This window comes from Erythrolamprus reginae, chromosome Z (assembly GCF_031021105.1).
Source record: "Erythrolamprus reginae isolate rEryReg1 chromosome Z, rEryReg1.hap1, whole genome shotgun sequence".
NCBI classification, from domain to species: domain Eukaryota; kingdom Metazoa; phylum Chordata; class Lepidosauria; order Squamata; family Dipsadidae; genus Erythrolamprus; species Erythrolamprus reginae.
Genome location: NC_091963.1, coordinates 61735580 through 61763386, shown reverse-complemented (window position 1 = coordinate 61763386; position 27807 = coordinate 61735580). Strand labels below are relative to the sequence as shown.

General features: G+C 41.1%; 1 protein-coding gene across 1 annotated transcript in view; it reads right to left on the bottom strand.

Annotated features, from left to right (window-relative positions):
* Positions 1-27807, bottom strand: part of LANCL2 (LanC like glutathione S-transferase 2) — a 67017-nt gene that overhangs the window by 18869 nt on the left and 20341 nt on the right. The window contains exons 3-6 of the mRNA XM_070729749.1: positions 22300-22507; positions 19886-20033; positions 16214-16360; positions 827-1009 (exon numbers count right to left, since the gene is read on the bottom strand). Of these exons, the coding sequence (XP_070585850.1) occupies positions 827-1009; positions 16214-16360; positions 19886-20033; positions 22300-22507 (686 nt within the window). The remainder of the gene's footprint in view (positions 1-826; positions 1010-16213; positions 16361-19885; positions 20034-22299; positions 22508-27807) is intronic.

The following is a 27807-nucleotide window of genomic DNA, read 5'->3' as shown; positions in this document are numbered from 1 at the left end:
AGTTGCCGATTTTTTGCTGTTTAGCGCTCGAACGCTGCGCTAAACAGAAAGAAGCTGCAACTGCCCGGTTAAGAAGGGAGAATCCACCCCGTAGCCAAACGGCTTTTTTACTGTTTAGCGCTAGAACGCTGCGCTAAACAGAAAGAAGCTGCAACTGCCCGGTTAAGAAGGGAGAATCCACCCCGTAGCCAAACGGCTTTTTTACTGTTTAGCGCAGCGTTCTAGCGCTAAACAGTAAAAAAGCCGTTTGGCTACGGGGTGGATTCTCCCTTCTTAACCGGGCAGTTGCCGATTTTTTGCTGTTTAGCGCTCGAACGCTGCGCTAAACAGAAAGAAGCTGCAACTGCCCGGTTAAGAAGGGAGAATCTACCCCCTAGCCAAACGGCTTTTTTCCTGTTTAGCGCTCGAACGCTGCGCTAAACAGTAAAAAAGCCGTTTGGCTAGGGGGTGGATTCTCCCTTCTTAACCGGGCAGTTGCCGCTTCTTTCAAGCTGAAAGACGGCTGTCTTTCCCTAAGCCGCTTGCGCCCTCTTGTGGTGACCTGTCAGTCACCCGAGTATAAGTCGAGGTCGGGGTTTTCAGCCCATTTTTTGGGCTAAAAAACTCGACTTATACTCGAGTATATACGGTAACTCAATTTTAAGTTTAACTTGCTTAATCCACAGAAGAATAAAAACTGCATTACATTTTAAAAAGAAACACTGCAAAATGTTGGAAGAATGGATAATACATGCTATATAGGTTAATATTAAAAGTCTGAAAAATTACTTTTTATTTCAAAGCACATATTTTTTACTATTATTGTTTCAGTCAAACAATGACGCACCTTATAAGCTTGCATGAGCATATGGATGACTCCAGGTGCCCCATGACACCAATGCACCAGTCTATCAGTTTCATTGCTTAAGGATGAGGGATAATTCCCAGATCGGAATTTTTTATGCCGCACATAGTCAATGCTTGGTTTCAAAAGTTCCATTAATGTCTCCCGTTCAACATTAGCTGCTGGCTGCAAAAGTAAACAAGATTTGTTTTCCAATAAAGAATAAATTGTCATAAAAATGAAATGTTTTGATCACTCATTTTGATGAACCTCATATCCATGCTGAAAATTCTGGAAAATAAATGCCCTAATTTATGTTCGCTCAATTTCAGTTAAATTAAAATCTAAATTGCACTTTGCTCACTAAGCATTGCTTTGTGTATTACAAGAATTTTAACAACATTAACAATACTACGATTCACTTGGTTTTCTTTGAAAAGTGTTATGGTTGGTTCATAGCCTGGCCCTCTGGTAACAGACTTTGAGCCTGATGAACTGGGGCCATCTGGGCATGGCTGGCCTATGTGGCTGTCAGAGAAGTTAGAGAGGGAGCCAGAGGAAGAGGGAGTGTCTGGGTGTTAAGAGCTTACAGTGGCTATAGAACCCCCAACTGGGGATTTGCAGCCCCCAACTGGGGATTTGCTAGGGTCTGAGGAGGAGGAAGAGGAGATAAGGGACCCAATCCTGAATGTTCGGGCGAGAAAATGCACGGGCGGCAGGAGCAGTTAAGAAAACTCAGGATGGGGAAGTGAGCACAGGTGTACAGAGAATATATAATGGGGGTGGGTGGGGTTGGAAGGTGCGCTTTGCAAGAAGCCAAAGTTTATGCTTCCGGAGGTGAAGAGCCTGTGAAGAGTGTTTTTGCCTGAGAAACCTGGATATAGTACTGAACATTCATAGGGTTAATAATATTGTGAGTAGACTTTTGGCTAATAAGCAACTGTGTGGGACTTTATCTTATCAACTGGATTTTGGTAGGGGAAAAGACATTGTTTTGGGTTGCGTTTGTGCAGTTCAACAAATGTCTCGTAAATAGACTCTTGTTCTTTTTGAAAACTTTGTGTTTCAGTTTTAATTTGGGGCTAATTACCGGCTGGCTGCTATGCAAGACAAAACAAAAAGTAGAATAACATGTTCATATATATCAAGATGGATGTTAGCTTTCCCACATACTTAGTGTTTTCATATTTTGCAATAGGAAAATAGCATATTTTTCAGAATATAAGACACACCTTTTTAACCCCCAAAAGAGGGTGAAAACTTGGGTGCATCTTATACACCAAATGTAGCCCCACTCATCCACCCCACTCTTTGATCCCTGTCGGCAGCAATTTACCTCCGCGCAGCAAACAGCAGCAAAGCCTGCTTAGCACAAGCCACTGATCATCTGCTCCTAACATTCAGCTGATTGATTGAAGTTGCTGGCAAGCCCACGTTCTAAATGAAAGTGAAACTAAAGCTGCATGGAGGCAAATTGCTGGAGGGATCAGACTGTGCTGAAACTGTCTGCTTGCTTTTTGCTACAAGGAGGTAAGTCAATTATTATAAATGCCTATAGAATGTTCAAATTACTAGACTTATTTTTAAAGAATATTTTTATTATTAACTTAACAAAATGAAGAAGCTTTTTAAAATAAATGCTTGATCTGAAGAGTGCTATTGTATCTTCTTTTAAACAGTAGAGAATACTTCCAGAAAGCCACATCAATTTTAAAGATCTGAAAAATAAGTGTCCTGTTTTAGTATTAAGATAAGGCAGCTGAATTAAACCCTCTTAGTCATGTTTGGAGTAGAGCTATTTAATAATTGGGAAGAGTTAGTGTAATTACATTTAAGAAAACCTTCTGACATTAATATAGTGCCATAATAGACATTTCTCCAATTCTGTGTTATTTCTATGAGTCAAGAACATATGTCCAGAAATACACAGCAAGCAGTGTATATTATCTATGCTGTTCTTTGGCAAATTGCAAGGAGGCAGAGGTCCTTTTTCCTTGTTTTCCTCCCCCAAAATTAAAGTGCGTCTTATAGTCCAGTGTGTCTTATACTCTGAAAAATATGGTACTTGAAGACTAGCTTTGGCTTGCACATTAAACTAGGATTGCAAAGAGTTCACAGAGAGGGGCGGCATACAAATCTAAATAATAAATAAAATAAATAAATAAATAAAATTATAATGCAACAATATCTATTTGCTGTGAAATAGTTCTATAAATCTTTGAAAGGGCCATAGTACAAAATCAAGATGTGCATGAACATTCACCTCTCTTACAGTAAATGGCAGTTTCATTTATTCATTAAATGGATAAAACAAAGAATATGATACCATCCTGAAGCTCAAACCCAGGCTCTTTATTTGTAACACAAAGAAAACAGAATAACAAGTCATCCCTTCCTTCTCTTTCTATAATATCCTAAGTTTTTATATTTCATAATGTGGATTATCCTGCACAATCACAATGTATTCATCCTTTGTTTACACCCCACTGTCTGCAGCCTATGTGGGATTACTTTTCCCTTTTCTTAACAGCCCAGCTTATATCAATAACTGGCCAATGGCAGAATGCAAAAGCAGCAGCTCAAGAACGACTTTGCTCTGGGCAGGCAATTGATGGCAAATATTCCATTTCAGTCAGGGCTTCCCTTGGTATTAGAAACAACAAACATTTCTTGAGTGCAGGATCAGAATACAGGAGAGGCACTGTTCATTCTAGAACTCAGGCACAAGCTCTGTGCGTGCGCTCTCTTACTGCCGGAGGGATTCTCCTGCCTTGTGACTGCCACCACCGGGATTTCCCATTTGTTTGCCACCCCCGCTGGGATTCCCCAACTCCGGACTGCTAACATCGACTGTTGCTGGCCAAAGTGCCTGGGATTTTACCTTTGCTTTCCAGCGGCTGGGCGAGATGCCCCCCTTCCTCCTCCACCACCACCTCCTCCTCCTCAGGAGCCCATGGGGACAGCCACGCACTCCCTTTTGTCTCCCCGGCCAAAGAAGCGGCGGCCAGTTGAAGTAGCGGCCGGAGTCCTAATCCGGCCGCCGCTTCTCCTCCCTCCGCTTGATCCTCGGTAGCCCCGGCGACCCTGCACGGCTTCTCTGTCTGGGAGAAACCGCTCCGAATTCTCCTCACCCCTTCTTCCTATCAGAAAGAGAAAGAGAAGGAGAAAGAGAGGAAGGGAAAGAGAGAACTGTGTGTGTGTGTGTGTGTGTGTGTGTGTGAGAGAGAGAGAGGCTGATTGCCTCTCCTTTGCAATGACACCCAAAGCTGCCTAGCTGCTTCATCCCTATTCCAGATGAAAGATCCCCCCCACAACCTTTGGTTACGTTTCCCGGACTGGCAAGTTGCACTTCTTAAAACTGTTTCCACTCCTCCCTCTGCTTGATCCTCGGCAGCCGGGCGAGTCCGCAGGGCTTCTCCATCCAGGAGAAACCGTTTCGAGTTCTCCTCGCCCCACCTGCCCATCGGAAAGAGAAAGAGAAGGAGAAAAAGAGGAAGGGAAAGAGAGAGGGGGGAGTGTGTGTGTGTGTGTGAGAGAGAGAGGCTGACTGCCTCTCCTTTGCAATGACACCTAAAGCTGCCTGGCTGCCTGGCTGCTTCGTCCCTATCCCAGATGATGGGAAGGAGGGGCAAGGAGAACTCAGAGCGGTTTCCCCCAGACAGAGAAGCTGTGCAGGGTCGCCGGGGCTACCAAAGATCAAGCGGAGGGAGAAGAAGTGGCGGCCGGATTAGGACTCCGGCTGCTACTTCAACTGGCCGCCATGAAGAGTTGCCGGGGCTGCCAAGGATCAAGCGGAGGAAGAAGCGGTGGTTGGATTAGGACTCCGGGCTGCTACTTCAACTGGCCGCTGTTTCTATGACTGGGCAAAGGGGAGCATGTGGCTGTCCCCGCGGGCTCTGGAGGCAGAAGGGGAGGAAGGCATCTTGTCAAGAGAGCCTTGTCTGAAGCTGAAGCGCCGGGATTCTACTTTGCCGCCATCTCCGAAATCTTTCAAGGAGCGTGGAAGCCCCACTGGTTGACAAGCCACCAGCTTCCTGCATGTGTCATTCATCCCACGAGGTTCCCTCCGGGTAGCCTGTGCTGTTTTTCCCCCCCTCCACCCGGCAGTAATAAAGCAAAAGGGGTGAGTTTCAGGGAACTAATTAAGTTCGCAAGATGAGGCATCACTGTGTATATATCTACAGAGAGGGGCGGCATACAAATCTAATTAATAATAATAATAATAATAATAATAATAATAATAATAATAATAATAAAAAATGTATGTATGTATCTAGCTATCTAGCTATATGTATCTATGTATCTATCTATGTATCTATGTATCTATCTATCTATCTATCTATCTATCTATCTATCTATCTATCTATCTATCTATCTATCTATTTATTGGATTTGCATGCCGCCCCTCTCTGGAAACTCGGGGCGGCTAACAGCAATAATAAAACAGCGTACAATAATAATCCAATACTAAAAACGATTAAAAACCCATTAATATAAAAACCAAACATACAGACATACCATGCATAAAATTGTAAAGGCCTAGGGGGAAAGAATATCTCAGTTCCCCCATGCCTGGTGGCAGAGGTGGGTTTTAAGTAACTTACTAAAGGCAAGGAGGGTGGGGGCAATTCTAATTTCTGAGGGAGTTGGTTCCAGAGGGCCGGGGCCGCCACAGAGAAGGCTCTTCCCCTGGGTCCCACCAAGCGGCATTGTTTAGTTGACGGGACTCGGAGAAGACCCACTCTGTGGGACCTAACTGGTCGCTGGGATTCGTGCAGAAGGCGGTCCCTGAGATAATCTGGTCCGGTGCCATGAAGGGCTTTATAGGTCATAACCAACACTTTGAATTGTGACTGGAAACTGATCGGCAACCAATGCAGACTGTGGAGTGTTGGTGTAACATCAGCATATTTGGGAAAGCCCATGATTGCTCTCGCAGCTGCATTCTGCACGATCTGAAGTTTCCGAACACTTTTCAAAGGTAGCCCCATGTAGAGAGCGTTACAGTAGTTGAGCCTCGAGGTGATGAGGGCATGAGTGACTGTGAGCAGTGACTCCCGGTCCAAATAGGGTCACAACTGGTGCACCAAGCGAACCTGGGCGAACGCCCCCCTCGCCACAGCTGAAAGATGTTTCTCTAATGTGAGCTGTGGATCAAGGAGGACGCCCAAGTTGCGAACCCTCTCTGAGGGGGTCAATGATTCTCCCCCCAGGGTAATGGACGGACAGATGGAATGTCCTTGGGAGGCAAGATCCACAGCCACTCCGTCTTGTCTGGGTTGAGTTTGAGTTTGTTGACACCCATCCAGGCCCCAACAGCCTCCAGACACCGGCACATCACTTCCACTGTTTCGTTGACTGGACATGGGGTGGAGATGTATAACTGGGTATCATCGGCATATTGATGATACCTCACCCCTGTATCTATATGTATATATATGCATATATATGACGGCCTTGGTATATTCTACGAAAATCTACGAAAACAAATGCATATATATGCATATACATACATACATACATACATACATACATACATACATACATACATACATAAACACACACACACACACATGTATGTATATGTATTAACCTCTAGAATTAACCTAGATGTTAATTCTCTGCCTTACAAAGTTAAGGTTATGGATAGCTAATGAGGCCAGAACAAGGCCGAAATAGTGCTATCCTAGTCTCCCTTAATTTGAATAACAAAAAACATGCGACACATACATAAATACATGCATACATATACACATCCATATTGTGTGTAAACAAAATTGGTTCTGGGTAGCATTAATATGAATCCAATTAACAGTAACATTATTGATAATCTCTATCACATTTATAAAATTTAAGTAATCTCATTATATTGTTTAAACATGTAAACAAAAAAAAATTGGGAAAATATATTCTAACATTTACCCTTATTACATTCCATACCCGGTGGTATCCTCATATATATTTTACGCTGAAGAGGTGCTTGCATATGGACGGTCTCAACATCAACATAATGAATACAATATTCATTCCTAGTGGCCCAAACCAAAGCAATCCTTAAAGTTGTAGCACACAAACTTGGTGCAAAAACCTTAATTTTGGAGGAGGAAAATGAGGGGGGAGGGAATCTGCTTACCAGATATTCATCTGACTAGAGTCCTTAGTCTGATCAGATTCAGCATATTATTTTATCCCCTGGTTAGGGCTTAAAAAAAACCCCTTATTCTGAGAGAGAAACAATGAAAGAGCTTGCAAGCTGTGAAGAACGGGCAACATCATTAGCACCTGGTTAGGGCTGGAAAGAAACATTCTTTTTTTAAAAAAATCGTATTTATTAAATATATACAGCAATACCTCATGTTACGAACTTAATTGGTTCCGGGATGAGGTTTGTAAGGTGAAAAAATGCCAGCCGAAGCACCTGTTTTTGCGCTACTGGGATTCCCCTGAGGTACCCCTCTATGGGAAACCCCACTTCCGGACTTATGTGTTTTTGTGATGCTGCAGGGGAATCCCAGCAGTGCAAAAACGGGTGCTTCGCTGGCAACGGAAGTCCGGAGGTGCTGTTTCCCATGGAGGGGAGCCTCAGGGGAATCCCAGCAGTACAGAAACGGGTGCTTCGCTGGCAACAGAAGTCCGGAGGCGGGGCATCCCAGTGGTGGTGGCTTGAGTTTGTAAGGTGAAAATAGTTTGGAAGAAGATGCAAAAAAATCTTAAATCCCGGGTTTGTATCTTGAAAAGTTTATATGACGATGGGTTTGTTAGACGAGGTATCACTGTACTTTAAAAACACAAGAAAAACAAGACATAACAAAGATACATATAATGCTTAATATCACGATCATATGTATCATATTAAAACAAAGAGAGAAGAAAAGAGTAAAGAAATTTTAAAAAAGATGTGAAAAGATGTAATAGAGAAAGAAAGAAGGGGTTACAGAAAAGAGAGGGGGAGAAGGGGAGGGTGCCGGCTATTTAGCTGGCAATTCAGTAATATACGACCTGTGGTTTAAATGTGTAGTTGGAATACCGTATATACTCGAGTATAAGTCGCTCCGACTATAAGTCGAGGCCCCTACTTTTGCCACAAAAATTGGGGTAAATTTATTGACCCGTGTATAAGTCGAGGATGGAAAATGCAGCGGCTACTGGTAACTTATTAAAATGGAAACCAATAAAATTACATCAATTGAGGCATCAGTAGGGTAAATGTTTTAGAATATTTATTTCAAAGAAAACCAGTAAACTAGCTCTGTTAGTTTAAAAGAGGGTAAACAGGTATATGTACCCCAAGGCAGTACAGTATAGGCAAAAAAATTGCAAGTACTGTACTTACCTCAATCCCCCACTGCTCCTGCTGGTTTGGGTTAGGGTTAGGATATTTGGCCTCTCCTTGCCTCAAAGAGATACAATTTCCCTCTCTATTTACTATTACTGAACATCCAAAATATACTATTTAATTCTATGTATATATGCCATATGTATACATACATATTACACACAGGCACACAAAAATATACCGTACATTGTTTACTATATAAACTGTATATGTACGGTATATTTACAGAGAGAGAGAGAGAGGGAGGGAGCTCGTGTAAAATTACCGGTATACTGTATACGGTACATTCAAACTCACTTACTGTAATAGGAAAAACAAACCCAGAGTCCACTTTCTGCCACACATTTAACCATAACTAGAACATTACACATATGGTACCTTCAGATATACCAGTACTTCTCTAGCTTGCACATCACTGTTAGAGCTAGGAAATGCCATGGATTGAGTAAAATGTGGCGATTCTCACTGAACAACGCTTTTGTTTAACAACCACAATTTTGGGCTCAATTGTGGTCATAGGTCTGTCTGTCTTTCTTTCTTTCTTTCTTTCTTTCTTTCTGTCTCTCTCTCTCTCCTTCCTTTCTTCCTTCTCCCCCCCTTTCTTTTTCTGTCTGCCTATCTTCTTTCCTTTTTCTTTCCTTCTTCAGTCCCTTCCCTCCCTCCCTCCCTTTCCTTTTTTGTCTTTTTTCCTTCGTACCATCTTTCTTTGTCTCTCCCTTCTTAACCGGGCAGTTGCCGCTTTTTTGCTGTTTAGCGCTCGAACGCTGCTGAGCTAAACAGAAAGAAGCGGCAACTGCCCGGTTAAGAAGGGAGAATCCACCCCGTAGCCCAATGGCTTTTTTACTGTTTAGCGCTCGAATGCTGCGCTAAACAGCAAAAAAGCCGTTTGGCTAGGGGGTGCATTCTCCCTTCTTAACCGGGCAGTTGCCGCTTCTTTCTGTTTAGCGCAGCGTTCGAGCGCTAAACAGCAAAAAAGCGGCAACTGCCCAGTTAAGAAGGGAGAATCCACCCCCTAGCCCAATGGCTTTTTTACTGTTTAGCGCTCGAATGCTGCGCTAAACAGCAAAAAAGCCGTTTGGCTAGGGGGTGCATTCTCCCTTCTTAACCGGGCAGTTGCCGCTTCTTTCTGTTTAGCGCAGCGTTCGAGCGCTAAACAGCAAAAAAGCGGCAACTGCCCGGTTAAGAAGGGAGAATCCACCCCCTAGCCAAATGGCTTTTTTACTGTTTAGCGCTCGAATGCTGCGCTAAACAGCAAAAAAGCCGTTTGGCTAGGGAGTGGATTCTCCCTTCTTAACCGGGCAGTTGCCGCTTCTTTCTGTTTAGCGCAGCGTTCGAGCGCTAAACAGCAAAAAAGCCGTTTGGCTAGGGGGTGCATTCTCCCTTCTTAACTGGGCAGTTGCCGCTTCTTTCTGTTTAGCGCAGCGTGCGAGCGCTAAACAGCAAAAAAGCGGCAACTGCCCAGTTAAGAAGGGAGAATGCACCCCCTAGCCAAACGGCTTTTTTGCTGTTTAGCGCAGCGTTCGAGCGCTAAACAGTAAAAAAGCCGTTTGGCTAGGGGGTGGATTCTCCCTTCTTAACCAGGCAGTTGCCGCTTCTTTCAAGCTGAAAGACGGCTGTCTTTCTCTAAGCCGCTTTTGCCCTCTTGTGGTGACCTGTCAGTCACCCGAGTATAAGTCGAGGTCGGGTTTTTCAGCCCATTTTTGGGCTAAAAAACTCGACTTATACTCGAGTATATACGGTAAGTTTCCCTTTGCTTTTATTTGCTCGTAGTGTAGTATTAATTAGTTTTAATAAATATAAGTAATGCTTATCGAATGGGTGTGTTCTTGTCTAATTGGTCGATATTTTGGGAGTTTGTTTGTAAGGTTTGTTGAATCTGTACAGGTCATATCAATCAATGTCTTATGTAAATTATATGAAAATATTATTTTCATTTCATTATTTAGTTCTCTGTATGTAGCGTTGTTGTTGAACAGTCTTCTTTTTTGATGGTATTTAGATTTTTTTTTTGTCTAAACCAATGGTACCATTTCTCCCAGATCTTCTTTTTTAATGTTTTGCCTAACAATTCCTAATAAGAATAATTCTGGTTTAATTTGAATAGTCTGGGAAATAATCTGGTCTAAGAGATTTTTAATTTTTTGCCAGTATTTTTTGTAGTCTTGCAAGTCCACCAGATATGATAATAAATTTGGATTTCTTTCCGCATTTCCAACAAAGGGGTGACATGTTTGGGTACATTTCAGCGAGTCTAGCAGGTGGTAAATGCCATCTGTAGAACATTTTATATTGGTTTTCTTTGTAGGAAATCTCCATTGTTAGTTGAATAACCAAAATTTTGGGACCACGCGACCAATGACCTTTTGACTACTTCTTCTATTGTGTCGTATTGTAAGAGAAAATTATATATTTTAGATTTTTTTTTTCTGGGCCTAAAATAATCCTGTCAATCAGGATGTTTTTTGGGAAGCCAAATTTATTTTTATGTTCATTATATTTTGACTTAATTTGTAAATTGTAAATAATTTGTAATTTAGGGATTAGGTCATTGTTGTCATCTAACAGTTACTCGTATGTTATGATTTAGGGCATTTGGAAATAGGGCATTTGGGTATATAATCGCTTCCGTTGGGGATATCCATTTTGGAATGGAATGATAGTGATTTCTTTTTGTGTACTGCCAGATATCAATTAAGGCCTTTCTTATGTAGTGTTGTTTGAAGTATGTTGATATTTTGTGGGTGTCAGCTGTTAGGAAATCATGCCACTCTGATTGAAGGTCGAAACCTTCAAGAGTTAAATATTCTTGGATTTTTTTAAGGTTATTCATTCTTTCAATAGGTTGAGGATTGAAGGCTGGTAGTACAGTTCCATTTTAGGGAGACCAAAGCTGTCTCTTGATCTATGGTCTTGCAGATTTTTGAGTTTTATCCTTGCCTTTTTTTTTTTGCCCAAATAAATCTATGGATTTTTTTAATGAACATTATTGAAGAAAATTTAATTTAATTTAATTGGTGCTGTCTGGAAGAGGTACAAGAAGCATGGACGTATGTTACTTTTAATTACAGCAATCTTTCCCAAAGTGGAAGTTTGGACCATCTGGTAAAATCTTTTTCCATATCATTAATTAGTTTTTCATGGTTGTCCTTTTTAATATGTACTACAATTGGCTGTAATCCACAAACCTAAATATTTATTATTATTATTATTATTATTAATAATAATAATAATAATAATTAGATTTGTATACTGGCCCTCTCCGAGGACTTGGAGCGGCTCACAACAACAATAGATAGAATAAAATACAAATCCAATATAAACCATATTATTAGGGAATGATGAAAAACTAATCGGTAAAATATATAAATAATTCATTACGATACAGAAATGGAAATTGTAAAAGAAAACATGATAAGCTGGGGAAGAAATTTTGGATACACAATTGAATTGGAAAAGTGGGAAAAACTCTGGATTTACAATTGGCAGATGACTAAATCGTTTACATTCAAGGAAAATCAGTGTAAGATGTTCTACAGGTGGCATTTGTCACCGGAAAGACTCTCTAAAATGTTCCTGAAAGTTTCACCACTTTCTTGGAAATGTAAAAAAGAAAAAGGCACATGGTGGACTTGCCCGGAGACAAACAATTATTGGAATAAAATAGCAGATTGGTTAAAAGAAATAACAAAGGAAGAATTTGAAGGGGGAAAAAAAGAATTATACTTATTGGGCATTTTTAACAAAAAAATTAAAAAAGAAGTAAGATATTTGGCCATCCACATTCTGACAACTGCTAGGATAGCCTATGCGCAACAGTGGAAATCCAATAGAACACCGGAGGAAGCTACGATCATTAAAAAGATGCTGGAATGTGCAAAGATGGATAGGATGTCAAAAAATCTGGAAGGGAAAGAAGATTCGGAATATTATAAGATATGGGGAAACCTCTATGATTGGCTAGAGAAACAAATAATGATAAAATAAACAAATTATAAATTAAAAAAACAGATTAAATTATAAATAAAGCAAAGCAATATGTCAATAAAAGAATGTTAAGTTATGAGGAAAATTTTCTCTGATTGAACATTTCAAAAGAGTGGGGAAACATTCTTTTCCCAAATTGTATGTAAATGTTTTGTTTTTGGTCAATTTTTTGTGTTTATTATTGTTTTGTCTATTTGTCTACTTGTTTTATCATTTGTGTATAATTTTTTTAAAAAAATAAATAAATAAATAAAAATAAATAAAACCCCCATTATTATAAAAAACTACCAACTCTAAAACAATCATACCAATCTCACATGTTGAGTCAGGAAAGGTAAGCGGAGAAATCAATCCCCCATGCTTGGCAGTATAGATAGGTCTTCAGCATCTTATGGAAGGCAAGGAGGGTAGGCACAATTCAAATCTCAGGGGGTAGTTGATTCCAGAGGGCCAGGGCCACCACAGAGAAGGCTCTTCCCCTAAGTCCCACCAGACGACATTGTTTAGTCAACGGGACCTGGAGAAGGCCGACTCTGTGGGACCTAATCGGCCACTGGGATTAATGCGGCAGAAGGCGGTCCCGTAGGTATTCTGGTCCGATGCTATATAGGGCTTTATAGGTCATTACCAACACTTTGAATTGTGACCAGAAACTGATCGGCAGCCAATGCAAGCCGCGGAGTGTTGATGAGATATGGGCGTTCCTAGGGAGACCCATGATAGCACGCGTGGCCGCATTCTGCATGATCTGAAGTTTCCGAACACTTTTCAAAGGTAGCCCCATGTAGAGAGCATTGCAGTAGTCCAACCTTGAGGTGATGAGGGCATGAGTGACTGTGAGTAATGACTCCTTATTCAAATAGGGCCACAACTGGTGCACCAGGCAAACCTGGGAAAATGCCCTCCCCGCCACAGCCGAAAGATGATGTTCTAATGTCAGCTGTAGATCAAGGAGGACACCCAAGTTACAAACCCTCTCCGAGGGAGTCAAAAATCCCCCCCCCCCCCGGGTAATAGACAGACAGATGGAATTGTCCTTGGGAGGCAGAACCCACAGCCACCCCGTCTTGTCAGGGTTGAGTTTGAACCTTTCCTGTAGTTGAGGATTTCTTCAGGTTCAATAATATGTTCTTGTGTCACATTTTTTGTTATTATCTTAATTTTTTCTCTATTACTTTTTAACCCCGCAGCCTCTCCGAATATGTAAATTTTGTTGATCAAAATGGGTGCTGATTCCAAGGGATCTTTTAAAATAAAAACCATGTCATCAGCAAAGGCTTGTACTTTATAATGTTCTTTTTAAACTTTTAGTCCTTGAATTTCTTTATTGTGTCTTACATTATTTAGCAAGATTTCTAAAGCGACAATGAAAATCAATGGGGCTAGAGGACAACTCTGTCATACACCTTTCCTTATGTTTATTTTGTCTGTCATTATTTATCATTATTTATCAATATTTTAGCTGTTTGCTGTAAGTAGATTGTTCTAATAAGTCTTACAAAATTGTCTCCAAATTTCATAGTTGCAAATTGAGTTATAAAAAATTGCCAATATAGGCTATCAAAAGAAACATTCTGATTAAGTAAAACAAAGAAAAAAAACTGTACAGACTTAGTGCTTGGAAAGCATTCTTTGCAGAGAGTTAACAATGAAAGAGCTTGTAAGCTCTGAAGAGCTGTGAACATCGTTAGCACCTGGTTAGGGCTGTAAAGAAACTTATTCAGAGCAAATAGAGCAATGAAAAAACCCTGCAAAGACTTAGGTCTTAGAAATCATTCTTAGCAGAGAGAAACAATGAAAGAGCCTGTAAGCTAAGAGCTGGGAAGATCGTTAGCAGCTAGTTAGGGCTGGCGGGGAGTTACATTCAGAGTATAAGACGCGCCTGAATTTTCAGACTCTTTTAGAGAGTAAAAAGGTGTGTCTTATACTCAAAAAAATTATGGTAACCTTGAGTTTAACAAATCCAACGACAGCCAATTACATGCTCACCTGACGGTAATGGTGTTTCCTCATAAACATCCAGATCTTTAAATGAATTCGGTTCTCTTTTCATCTCATTACGCCAATACTCTTGTTCTTTCTGTGAATATCTCTTCATTTCATTGTAACTAGAAGGTTCTACAACAACCTGACAAGAACATTTGCCTGATATCTGTCAGGTTCCCATCTTGCCCTACTAACGCTTCTTGGGACCATCACATAAGGAGAACTACCATTAGACTAATCCTCTTCTTTTATCTTTTATCATGTAGCTCAGACAACAGTTCCTTCATCTCACTCAAATGAGCTAACATATCACCATTCTTAGATAAACAAGTACGAAATGGTCTCCTTGTGAGATGAATGTGAGCACCAACACTGTCTTGTACATATAATTGATGTAAAATGTCCCAACACTTCGCAGCCGAACTTACTCCATAAACATGAACTACCTACTTATCTTCCAGTGTGAGACCAATAATGCTATAAGCTCTTTCATTGTCTTTTTAAAAACTCAGGTAGTTTCTTGGCATCTTCCTCAACATCAGAGTTTAATACTGCCAAATCAGGTGAATCAATCACAATGTCACATTTTGTGTACCAAGTATTGCCCGAGTCCCACCAAGAGCCAAGGTGACGCAACAGGTAGAGTGCAGTACTGTAGGCCACTAAAGCTGACTGCAGATCTGTAGGTCAGCGGTTCAAATCTCATCACTGGCTCAAGGTTGACTCAGCCTTCCATCCTTCTGAGGTGGGTAAAATGAGGACCCGGATTGTGGAAGCAATATGCTGGCTCTGTTAAAAAGTGCTATTGCTAACATGTTGTAAGCCGCTCTGAGTCTAACGAGAAGGGCGGCATAAAAATTGAATGAATGAATGAATGAATGAATGAATGAATGAATGAATGAATGAATGTTCAACCCTCTGGAACTGCCAGCTTGCAGCCAAGATTCTGGAGGAGCATCCTCCAATTACAGCATGCAGGTAGAGGGGAAGCGAGAAGTGCTTTTCACTTCCCCCCCTCCCCCAGTTTGTTCACTGTGGGAAAGAGAGGGCACTCAGAGAAGCTCGAGGGCAGGCTCCATTTCGGTGGGTGATCACTGTTGGGGTGCAAAGTTCAACAGAGAGACTAGCACAGTGAGGCCTGTTTGGAGGCACCTGGATGGGTGAGTCCAACCTTATTCAGCCATACTTTTTCCTTTCAAGACCATTCCAAGCAAGCAGTGCAGACAGCAGCACAAGAGCTGTTAAACTTTGTGCACTGCTTGCTTGGAGCTGGTCTGGAAAGGAAAAAAGCCCCTGGCAGGGAGAGAGAGAAATGATGACCATAGGGATGTGATGATGGCTACAGTCCTGGGAACCTGCATGGCCAATAGAGTGAGTCAAGAGGCTCCATTCAAGGTGGTGGGGCTGAGAGTGATGGTGCCAGTCAGGGAATAGCAGCTCCCAGTGGGAAGGACCCCAGACTATGGGGTAATCTGAACACACAGCCCATCATCTCTACCCTGCCCTCATCGACTTCTGGTCCACCAGTTCTCTGGGGCCACGGAAGAAGCCTACTTGGACAGAAAGGGAGGGAAGCCCTGGCTTACCTTCTCTGCTCCCTGAGGGAGCGACCACCAGGATCCCCAAATCAGATCAGCTTTCCCGTGCACATCCTGGAAAGAGGAAGATCATCTTCCTGGAGCACACATCTGCAATGTGCAACTGATCTTTTGGTTCACAGCATGTCCATGGGCATGAAAACCAGCTGGCCAGCGTACCGGAACCCGGAAGAACAACGACAACAGCTCAGCGTGCAAGGAGAACTGGCTCTGTGTGCCACTTCTAGCACACGTACCATAGGTTTTGCTATCACAGGTTTGAAGGGCTCTTCAATTTTGGATTAACACCAGACCCCCCCAAAAAATCACACAATAAAAACAATATGCTAATCAAGGAAGAACCAAGAAAAAAAGTACCGATGTTACCTAGTTGGGTAATGAAATATTTGAGCTGCAAGCAAACAACCATGCTCAAAGAACACCTAGTCCTCAACTATTCAATTCTGAACTACAGGTATTCTCTTCTATTGGAAGATGGAACATTACCTGCATAAGCATATAGTAAATTCCAGCCACACCATGGGCTGCCCCCACATACTGTTTCCGGTGCCACTGGTACAGCAATGGGCACCGCTCAGTCTTTCGTTCTTCTCTGGAAAAGGTTTTCCCCGATTCAATGATGGATTCCACAACCTTATGCAGACAGAGGAGGGAAAAAACAATATAGAAGTACATTGTTCTTTTAATTTCATTATTATTTTCTCTAAGCAATGCTAACATATTCCTGTAGTGCATGTCTTTCATAAGAAGCTCCTCACATACAAAGGAATCAAGTCTACTCTCAGAAAGCACATGATATTTCCTAAGGTATTATGTCATTGTTTCTATATTTTATTACCCACAAATACTAAGCCAGGGAGGAAACTAAAATATCTAAGTTTGTGGAATGATAACGTTACCTATTTGGAGAACATACTTGCCAGCACTAATTTCCTTCATTTCTGGACTATTTCAGAACCCCTGAAAGGTTTATCTTGTTATTACGAGTTTTTTTTCCAGTTTTCAAGAAGGATAGATACTGGAAAATAAAACTTATGCATCTTTGATAAAGACCCCCTCCCGTAGTAATACAGTAATACATGGGAACTTTTTGTTTATATTCTATAATTTTCTGAAAACTTAACATTTGCCTTTCCTCTCTTTCACCTATCATATATATTCTCTTCTTTTCATATATCGTCTCCTCTAAGTTCGCTTTTACCCTTATATATATTACCACATGTCTATTCTCTTCCTATGTATTTGTGTATTGGACAAATGAATAAATAAATAAATAAATAAGTTAAACTATTGCTTTCTGTTAGTACAGGGTACATGTGTGTTAGGGTTTGCCATTGTAAACTGCATATTATAAACTGTACCAAACTTGTACTGTCACTTTAAATGTTACAGTTGCTACTGTAAAACTGTACTGTTACTTAAAGGGTTAATGTGCACTCAAAGAGTTAACATTTAATTGCAGAGTAAATGTTCAAGGCTATGTCGTCATTGAAGCTATAAAAGCTCATGATTGTGCCCGTTCACTTCCTTGTTACTTTATTTTTGCCTGAGACGGGGGAGTCGTATCCAAGCTCTGTGCTTGTAGAAGCTGTGTGCTTTATCTGTATTGTATAAGCTCTGTGCTTTATCTATTATATTTAGCTTTGTGCTTGTTATCTATATTCTGTATTGTTCTGTATTTGCTACGTGCATATTTTGGATTGTTTATATTTTGTTTATATGTAAATAATACTTATTTAACTAAGTCTGTGTCTTGGCTTTATCACACATCCACGCTCTATTAAAATTCTCTGCTCGGTATTGTTGAAGGTTTCATAGCATAGCTAACTGAGACAAGCCAACATTGGTTATGGGCCCAGTGGTAGAGAATCGTGGATTGTTAATGTGTGGTTTATTTTAGCCAGCATTGTATCACAGTTGTTGTTGTAAGTATTGTTGGAGAAGTAACAAGAATAAGAAATGGCAATGTTTCAGTCTTCTAAAAATTTCTCCATTGCTCAGATAGATGGAAGCAACTACAGCACATGGGCTGTGAAATGCACTATGTTGTTGCAATGTGAGGGACTGTGGGATATTGTTGCTGAACCCCCCAATTTGGATGACTTGGATCCTGGGAATGAGGAGGATGCCAAGAGGGCAAAGGACTTTAACCGGGACAATTTAAGAGCTTGCAGTATGATTGGACTTACGCTTGCAGACCAGTAATTAGCTCACATTCGTGGTGAGAGCTCAGCTGCCAAGTGTTGGGACATTTTACGACGGAGATATGTGCTAGACAGTGTCGGAGCACATCTACAATTGTCCAAAGATGAACTTATTGTGCCTGAGGTTCCAGGGAGTTTGTTGGAAGAAGCGAATCTTCGTAGAGACCATTTACAGTTCAAAGAAGGAAAGCCTCAGCAAAAGGTTTTTACGGTTAAAAACTTTTCTGTTAGGACTTGCTATATTTGTAGACAAAAAGGTCATATTGCAAGGTTTTGTCAACAGAAGAAGAAACCTGGTGAGGTCTCAGTGACTACCAAAAATGTACAAACTAGGAATGTAAAAGCGGGTTTGTGGGTTGTTGACAGCGGGGCGATGCATTGTTTAGTCAATGATAAGAAATGTTTTGAGAAGTTAAATGCCAGTAGGGAAAGCGTTTGTTTAGCTAACGGCTGGAAAATTAATGCTTCTGGGGAGGGGAATGCACACTGTTCATTTCTTAAAGGAACAGTATTCTCTTTATATATTCCTCAAGCAAGGTATAATCTGCTGTCTGTAAATGTTTTAACAAAATTGGGTTACACTGTTCTATTTACAGATGATCATTGCATTATTGAAAAATAGGGGTGTAAAATTGTTGCTGAGTTTAAAGATGGTTTATATGTAATTAATAGGGAGAAATAAGCAAAGACAAATGCCATGCTTAGTAATGCAAAACCTCATGATAATTGTATTCATCTTATGCATAGAAAAATGGGGCATTTGAATTTTCAATTGGTGAAAAAGACAATTGGGCTTGTTGATGGGATCAAACTTAAACCATGTGCTAAATATGTAGAATGTAATATTTGTCTTGAAGAGAAAAGCAAAGTTACCCCTGCAAACTGTTATAGTGGATTTAAAACTAAAGCTATCTTGGAGCTAGTGTTTGTTGATGTAATAGGTCCAATGAGAGTAACTAGTTATGATGGTTCACGGTTTATTTTAAGCATTATGGATCATTATTCTAGGTTTGGTTTTGTGTATGCAATGAAGACAAAGGCAGATGTATATAGGTTGTTTAGTGACTGGCTACACTGGTATTTTATTAAATTATATATTAATGCACCATTTGATTCAGAATACTTTTTTCCTAGTTTGCACCTCTAAAATTTAGGGTTATCTTATATTCCGGTGCGTCTTATACTCCAAAAAATACGGTATGTGTGTCTCTTCTATTTCTTTGGGAGTACACATGCATGGGCAGCAATATCATGTGGGCATTGCTTTAGACCATTGGGCATTCCAAACATTTAGAGGCAAAATAGATACTTTAAAGTAAAAACTATCAGTCCAAAATGGATGGCTATAAGAGATTTAGTGTCTTAAATCAACCTAAAAGAAAGAAAGAAAGAAAGAAAGAAAGAAAGAAAGAAAGAAAGAAAGAAAGAAAGAAAGGAAGAAAAGCAACGCCCTCCTGATTGCTTCTGGACTGTGGTTTTAAAATAAAACATTTGGAGAAAGGCAAAGGAAGATTTGGCTGAGAGCAGCATAATGAAACTGCTCAGGTAGGACATACAAAAAATAAGAGAGGAATTGCAAGAACTAAGCACTATGATCACCTAGAAATATTCTCCTTTCCAAAGCAGATAATTCAAGTTGAACTCTCTGGAATATCAGTGAAAGAAAGAAACGGTATACAAAAAGTACACAATAGGATTTAAGACTCCATTTGTGGGAAAGTGGTATCCTTTAAATTTGAGTGTCTATAACATTCAAACTGAATTATTCAATTAGGTAAATGATGTAAATTAATACAAATGTCAATTGTGAGATTATGCAAATGACACAGGCTTTAGGAAAAGTGTTTTTTTTAATTCTTTGGAAAATGAAATCCCACATACAAATGTGACAAATCCTACATACAGAGACAGCTAAATGGTCTATAAAATCAAGGTTTTATTGTATTTTCCTTACCTCTTTGATTACTGATTGTGGCACTGTCTCAGGATCAATTTCAGTATTCAGATAAAGCAAAGCGTACAGGTAACCAGATCTTCCATAAAGCAACTCATCTGAAAGGTCAGAATCTGAAGTAAGGACTATTCTCTGGAGCTGCAAAAGTCTGTGAAACCAGAATTGAGAAAATATGCAATGGAACTCTCTTTTTTATATTAAATCTCAGATGTGATCATGACATGGGTTCTTGTAAGTCATCATTTGACTTCTATTCAGATTATGTAGGTTATGTCCTAAAATGTCCTACCCCATTTATTTGTTTATTTGGTTGGTTGTTTGGTTTGTTGGTTGGATTTCTTTGCTGCCCTTTTCCACAGACTCAGGGTGGCTAATGCAATACAGATGGTGTTGGAGAGGTGATCTCTGAGAAGCACAAGGGCTGGAACATTATGGTCATAACGGGGAGAGGTAGGTATGATTGGAACCGAGGGGTAGGACACTTACGGGGAACCAAGTCTTGCTGCCTCATGCGATTCCTTGTTCCGACCCTTCGAGTTCAACCCATATAGCTGGTGTCAGTGTTAGTGGGAAGACAGAGGTCGACCCCTAGGCCCCTCCTTTTTGGCATGCCTCAGGGGTCAGTCCTCTCTCCTCTCTTACTCAACATCTACATGAAACCATTGGGTGAGACCATCCGACATGGGGTGAGTTACCAACAATATATTGACGATATTCAGATATATATCTCCACCCCTTCAGTGAAGCGGTGGAAGTGATGTGCCAGTGTCTTGAAGCCATAAGGGTCTGGATGTGAGTTAACAGGTTAAAACTCAACCACAACAAGACTGAGTGGCTGTGGTTCCTTCCTCCTAAAGATGATTCCATCTGCCTGTCCTTGGTGCTGGGGGGGAGAGCAATTTCCCCCTCAGATAGGGTTCACAACTTGAATGTCCTCCTAGATCCACAGCTGAGGCTTTTGCACAAGTTTGTCTTGTCTATCAATTGCAATCCTACCTTGACCTGGAGGCACTCCACACAGTCACTCATGCCCTCATCACTTCTCGTCTTGTCTATTGCAATGCGTTCTACATGGGGATACCCTTGAAGAGTGTTCGGAGACTTCAGTTGGTGCAAAATTCAGCGGCATGTGTAATAATGGGTGTACCAAGGTATGCCCGTATTACTCCAATCTTATGTGAGCTGCATTGGTTGCCAGTCGGTCTCTGCACACAATTCAAGGTATTACCTTTAAAGTCCTAAATGGCTCAGGGCCAAACCATTTAATAATTTAATAATAATAATTTATTATACTTGTATGCCGCCCCTCTCCAGACATTCAAGGTGGCTCACAACAACAATAACACAATATAAATTCCAATCTAATAATTAAAACTATGGCTAAAACCCATTATCTTAAAAACAAGCCGTAATACACAACCAACACTAAATATTACAATAATACCCACATATAACTTTTAATGGTCAGAAGGGGGGGCATTAAAATTCTAAATATAAACAACAAAAGAAGAGTGTAATCCCTATGAACCAGTTAACTATCTAATGTAGATGCAAGAAAGAACATAAAGAATGCAAATATCAAACATTTGGTCTTTATGATTCTTCAACTTCATGACTGTTGTCAATTTCAAAGTACAGTGGTGCCTCTACCTAAAAACGCCTCTACTTATGAACTTTTCAGCTATTTTGCCTCTTTTCAAGAACCATTTTCCACTTACAAACCCGAGCCTCCGAAACTGTAACCAGAAAAGGCAGGGAGAAGCCTCCATGGGGTCTCTCTACAAATCTCCAGGGAAGAAACAGGACTGGAAAAGGCAGAGAGAAGCCTCTGTGGGGCCTCTCTAGGAATCTCCTGGGAGGAAACAGGCCTTCTGTAGGAATCTCATGGGAGGAAACAGGGCTGGAAAAGGTGGAGAGAAGCCTCTGTGGGGCCTCTCAAGGATCTCCTTGGAGGAAACAGGGCCTCCACCCTCCCTGTGGTTTCTCCAATCACACACATTATTTGCTTTTACACTGATTCCTATGGGAAAAATGGCTTCTTCTTACAAACTTTTCTACTTAAGAACCTGGTCATGGAACAAATTAAGTTTGTAAGTAGAGGTACCACTATAGCTGAATGACAGGAAGACTTTCCAAAAGCCTCAAGATCCGAATATTACTTTACAGAATATTTTTTAAAATTAGAATTAAAAAATTAAGACACATACTTTTTTTTTTAAAGGTCATTATTTAGCACAGAAAAAAAGGACAATATGAGGACAAAAGGCTCTATCATCATCGACAGTGGGATTACTGGGAGATTATTGGGACAGATTGCCAGTAATCATTTGCCCAATCCAAAAAGCAATCTTACACCAAAGAATATTTAGTCGACCTAGTCTTTTTGTCCTAGTCAATTTACTTGGTTAACTCACTTGGTCACACATTCCTTGGATTCACTAGCATTTTTCATCTTGTGGTACACAACTGCTCCCACTGCCAAAGGTCCAGCATCACCACAAAGAAACGTAACTCTTCTTCCATTCAGATTACGTAGGATTCTCTTCACATAATCCAGGGATCTCTGTAGATGAGTTGGCTCCTTTGTCACACGATACAGCTGAAGATACAAGAGGGCTATGCCTAGAATTGCCACATAGAAAAAAAGATGGAACATTTAGTTAGTGGTTTCCTCTACATCTCTGATCACATACATACACTGCAGGCATCATTGATGTATACATCTAAATCCAGTAGTTTAGCATATGTTAAGAGCAAGGCCTATCACTAAAGTATTGCAGCCAAATTCTGCTGATTGTTGACTGCCAGCAGTTTGACAGTTAAGATTCTCAGCAGCTCAGCCTTGCAAGGTTAGTAAAATGAGAATCCAGATTGTTGCAGGCATTATGCTAACTCTGTAAACCACTTACAGAGGGATGGAAAGCATGGCGAAGTAATATATAATCTAAGTGCTATTTCTATAATCACCAAGACCTTGGACCTGTTTGAATTTAGATTGTTTTCCAGGATCAGATTATTACAGACTAAAACATCTACAGTCGAAGCTCCTGAAACAGCCTATTTCAGGAAAGAAGTGCAATTGGAAATCATTATATACTGGTAGAGCTGATTGCATATCCAGGTATACTTATAGATATTAAATAATGGGAATAAGATGAACCATACAGCATTTCACAAGACAGTTCCCAAGGAAATCAAATTGATATCTCCAAAGATCACCTTCTGGTAGCACTGTAAAAATGAGAACCACTTGAACTCAAGCTGTTCAGATATTCAGGGGTAAACATAATTCTAATTTTCTGTTTCAATTTCATTTCCTGGTGCATTTTGTCTATTAGGCCTACCAAATCCAGGTGGAAAAATGTACTGGCTTCAAAAAATAGCAATAGTTGTTTGATTGTTCAGAAAATAAGGATTAGACATCATAAATACTTGAAGGCAATACCAGGGCTGTAAACCTAGATCAAGAATTTGAAAAACATCATATGAATGGTAATTCATTTCTGTATTACTGTCAAGAAAATTACCTGGATATGTGCACAAAACTAGTAAAAGTTGACTTTATTTCAATACATTTACTTCCATTACTCTAGATCAAGGTTTTCAAACTTAGATTGTCACTTTGTGGTCACAACTTTTCCTCCTCTTCGCTAAAACCGGGATGGGCATGGCTAGCATGTGACATATCCAGCCTGCTGGCCCCTAGCCTAGATCAACATTTTTCAATTGGTGTAATTCAGAGGTATCAGGATTTGGGAGTTATAGCATGAGCCAAGATGGCACAGTGGGTAGAGTGCAGTACTGCAGGCCATTAAATCTGATTGCTAGATCTGCAGGTCAGCGGTTCAAATCTCATCACCGGCTTAAGGTTGACTCAGCCTTCCATCCTGGCTTGTTGGGGCAATATGTTGGCTTTGTTAAAAAGTGCTATTGCTAACATGTTGTATGCCACCCTGAGTCTAAGGAGAAGGGCGGCATTAAAAAATTGAATAAATAAATAAATAAATAAATAAATACCACAATATGAATCAGATATATATTAGATAGCTTAACATTTAGACCAAAAATGCTATTACCAACTAGATGGAGTTATGTATATGCATTGTTTTCTACAGTGGTATATTTATATTGAGTGCTTCAAAACATTGAATTTGGTTCTCAATACATTTTGATCTCAAAATGGCCAAGTATGATTGAATACACAAGGAATATCTCCAGAGTATAAGCTCTCAGAGATGGGTTCCTTCTGATTCGCCCTGCTAGTGATGTCATGATGATGGCACAAAACCGATTTGATTGTTGCCAGTCCATGGGCACAGCCATCTTTTTTTTTAAAAAAATTAATTTTTGTTTTAGTTCTGAGCATGTGCAGAAGCACTGTGCATGCAATCACTATCTCTCTTGCTCTCAGTGTACATACAAACAACAAAGCGACAAGTCATAGATCATAAAGATAGTCACAAAACATGAGATACGAACAAGTGATACATCATAAGATATCAATAGGAGAAGGCAGTATGCAAGATGAGAAAATGAAAGGGAGAATAGCAATACAGCCTTATTAAATATCTTTAGGAATGTTGTGGGAATTAGATGTTTAGCAATGATAGCTTGGAGGACATAAACTAGCTATATTTGTGTCTATTTGATTTGGCATGCAAATGACAAATGTTGTCCCAATATTGGAACTCTGTTTGGTACTCTTAGATAGGAAAAGAGAGATTGCTGTGCAGAATGGACAGGAGGTTGGCTATACTAAAGTCACTGACATAGGAAAAGGGACAGACAGGAAGTCTTTCCCAGTCAACACAAAAGATCATGTGATTTATTTGGCACTCATTTTTAGTACTCATCGTTGAGCTTTCCAGAACCAATTAACAGTGAATATTGAGGTGCCACTGTATTTTGTATCACTGAAGAGAATGTAAGTAAATAATGCATTTTGGTAAATCTTATTATTTATAGAAATACAATTAAAATACAAAAATACTTTTTAGATTTAAAATAAACACGTTAAAAAAAGAAAGCTATAAGTGTCATGGAGATGGCCCTTTATTACAAAAATATCAACTCCCAATTCAATTACCGTATATACTCGAGTATAAGCCGAGTTTTTCAGCCCCAAAAATGGGCTGAAAACCCGACCTCGGCTTATACTCGGGTCACCACAAGAGGGCGCCGAATCACCACAAGAGGGCGCCCTGCGGGAGCCCGGCAGGCATTTCTGGCTTGGGCGAATGAGGGAGCTATGGCAGGTGCCTGCTGAGGCAGCTTCGGGGGCACCTTTGCGAGGTCTGGACGCAGGGACTGGGCTGTGAAGGTCACACTTTTACACCCTCCACAGCTCCAACGATGCCGGATCTCTTGGGGCTATGGTTGGGTGGTGCCTTTACTTGAGCCGGGAAGAGGAGGCACCTGCCCCACCCCTCTCACAGCTCCGACGGCATGTGAGAAGGGAAAAACGCAATGGGAAGCCAGTGAGGTTGGGGGGGGGGTGGATTCCTGCTTCTGTCTTCTCACCCCTCCCCCACCTCATCGGCTTCCCATTTTCCCCCTCTTGCGCGCCGTTCGAGTGGTTGGCTGGAGCCTTTGCTTGAGCCGGGGAGAGGAGGCACTTGCGAGAAGACAGAAGTTCCAGATTTGCTAAGGAGATCCACTTGGGAGGGCAGCAGGGAATACCGGTATTTTAAAAATAAATTTAAACTCCTTGTAGCGGCAGGAGAGCGCGAGAGAGAAACGAGCCTTTTCCTCAGAGGAGGGGGAGCAGTTGGCTGGCGTCTTTGCTTGAGCCGAGGAGAGGAGGCAACGGCCCCACCTTCCCCACAGCCGAGCGGGGGGGGGGGGCGTTGCCTCCTCTCCCCGGCTCAAGCAAAGACGCCAGCCAACTGCTCCCCCTCCTCCGAGGAAAAGGCTCGTTTCTCTCTCTCGCTCTCCTGCCGCTACAAGGAGTTTAAATTTATTTTTAAAATACCGGTACTTAAATAAATAATTATGCTGTCGGCGAGGGTTCTTCTTTCTTTCCTCTTCCTCCTTTTCCTCTGCGGCTGCAGGCTACTCTGGATCTCCTCCTCCTCCTCCTCCATTCCCTGCTGCCCTCCCAAGTGGATCTCCTTAACAAATCTGCTTCCCCGAACAACACATGGGGCAATAAAGGGAAATGGAGGAGGAGAGAGCCAGCAAGCTAAAGTGGGGGTGGGGGGAACGGCATGAACTTTCTCCAGGCTTTAGAAGCCCCCAACCGGAGAGAGAAGCAGATTTGTTAAAGAGATCCACTTGGTAGGGCAGCTGGGGAAGGAGGAGGAGAACAGCTCTTTCCTTTCCTCCTCCTCCCCCTGCTGCCCTCCCAAGTGGATCTCTTTAGCAAATCTGCTTCCCTGCACAACACATGGAGCAGTAAAGGGAGACGAGGGGGAGGGAGGATCAGGGGTGGAAGATCCAGCCAGCCAGCCAGCAAGCTAAAGGGGGGGGGGCGGACGGCATGAGCTCTCTCCAGGCTTCTAAAAACTCAAGTTTAAAGAGCCCTGGGTTAGGGTTAGAAATGCAAGAGTCTTCAAACCTGGAAAGATTAAGGCTTGTGGACTTCAACTCCTACTCCTGAAGTAGCATGGCTGGTGCAGGAATTCTGGGAGTTGAAGTCCACTAGTCTTAGAACTGATAAGTTTAAAGAGCCCTGGGTTAGGGTTAGAAATGCAAGAGTCTTCAAACCTGGAAAGATTAAGGCTTGTGGACTTCAACTCCTACTCCTGAAGTAGCATGGCTGGTGCAGGAATTCTGGGAGTTGAAGTCCACTAGTCTTAAAACTGTCAAGTTTAAAGAGCCCTGGGTTAGGGTTAGAAATGCAAGTGTCTTCAAACCTTAAGACTTGTGGACTTCAACTCCTACTCCTGAAGTAGCATGGCTGGTGCAGGAATTCTGGGAGTTGAAGTCCACTAGTCTTAAAACTGTCAAGTTTAAAGACCCATGGGTTAGCTTTAGAAATAGGTTTTAGCTTGGTTGCTGATTGAGTTACTTTTTTTACTTTTTAATTTATTGTTATTACCAGATTGCTTTTGTTTACCGTCTTTTAAATTTACAGAGCTAGTTTACTGGTTTTCTTTAAAATATATATTCTAAAACATTTAATCTACTGATGTCTCACTTAATGTAATTTTATTGGTTTCCATTTTTATAAGTTACCAGTAGCCACTGCATTTTCTACCCTCGGCTTATACTCGGGTCAATAAGTTTTCCCAGTTTTTGTGGCAAAAACTGGTGCCTCGGCTTATACTCGGGTCGGCTTATACTCGAGTATATACGGTAACTATCAATTTTCCTAGCTTGTCTCACAAGACCCATGGCTGCACAATGGATAACAACAACAACAACAATAACAACAATAATAATAGTAGTAGTAATAATAATAATAATAATAATTAAAAAAAATTATAAGATTTGTATGCCGCCCCCCTCTGAAGACTCAGAGTGGCTCACAACAATAATAAACGATGTAACAAATCCGATACTTAAAAAGACATTTAAAAACCCATATCCGGTTCTGGTACGAGCAACGAGGAGATGGAGGATCCACCGCTCCTCTGAGACTACGGTGAAAAAATCATCAGAAATGAATCAATCCAGGCTGGATATGGTCCGAGGTCTATCTGCTGCTGTGTCCCCCGTTTTGGGGGTTTGAAATTGAGTGCTTTCGTCCTGTTTGTGGGAGCACCAGGATTGCGGTGCTGAGAGAGTTTGTCAGGACGATCAGCTGGGTGTGGAAGATGGCAGCCACGCCTGGATGTCAAACGCCAAAGGGGAAGAAATTGGGAGAGCTGAGAGAACCGAGAGAGAATTGAGCCACGACTGAACCGAGTGAGTGAGAGTGACTGGTGCCAAGGCGGTGGAGGTGAAGGGGCGATGGAAAGGACCGGAGCGGAGACCAGCAC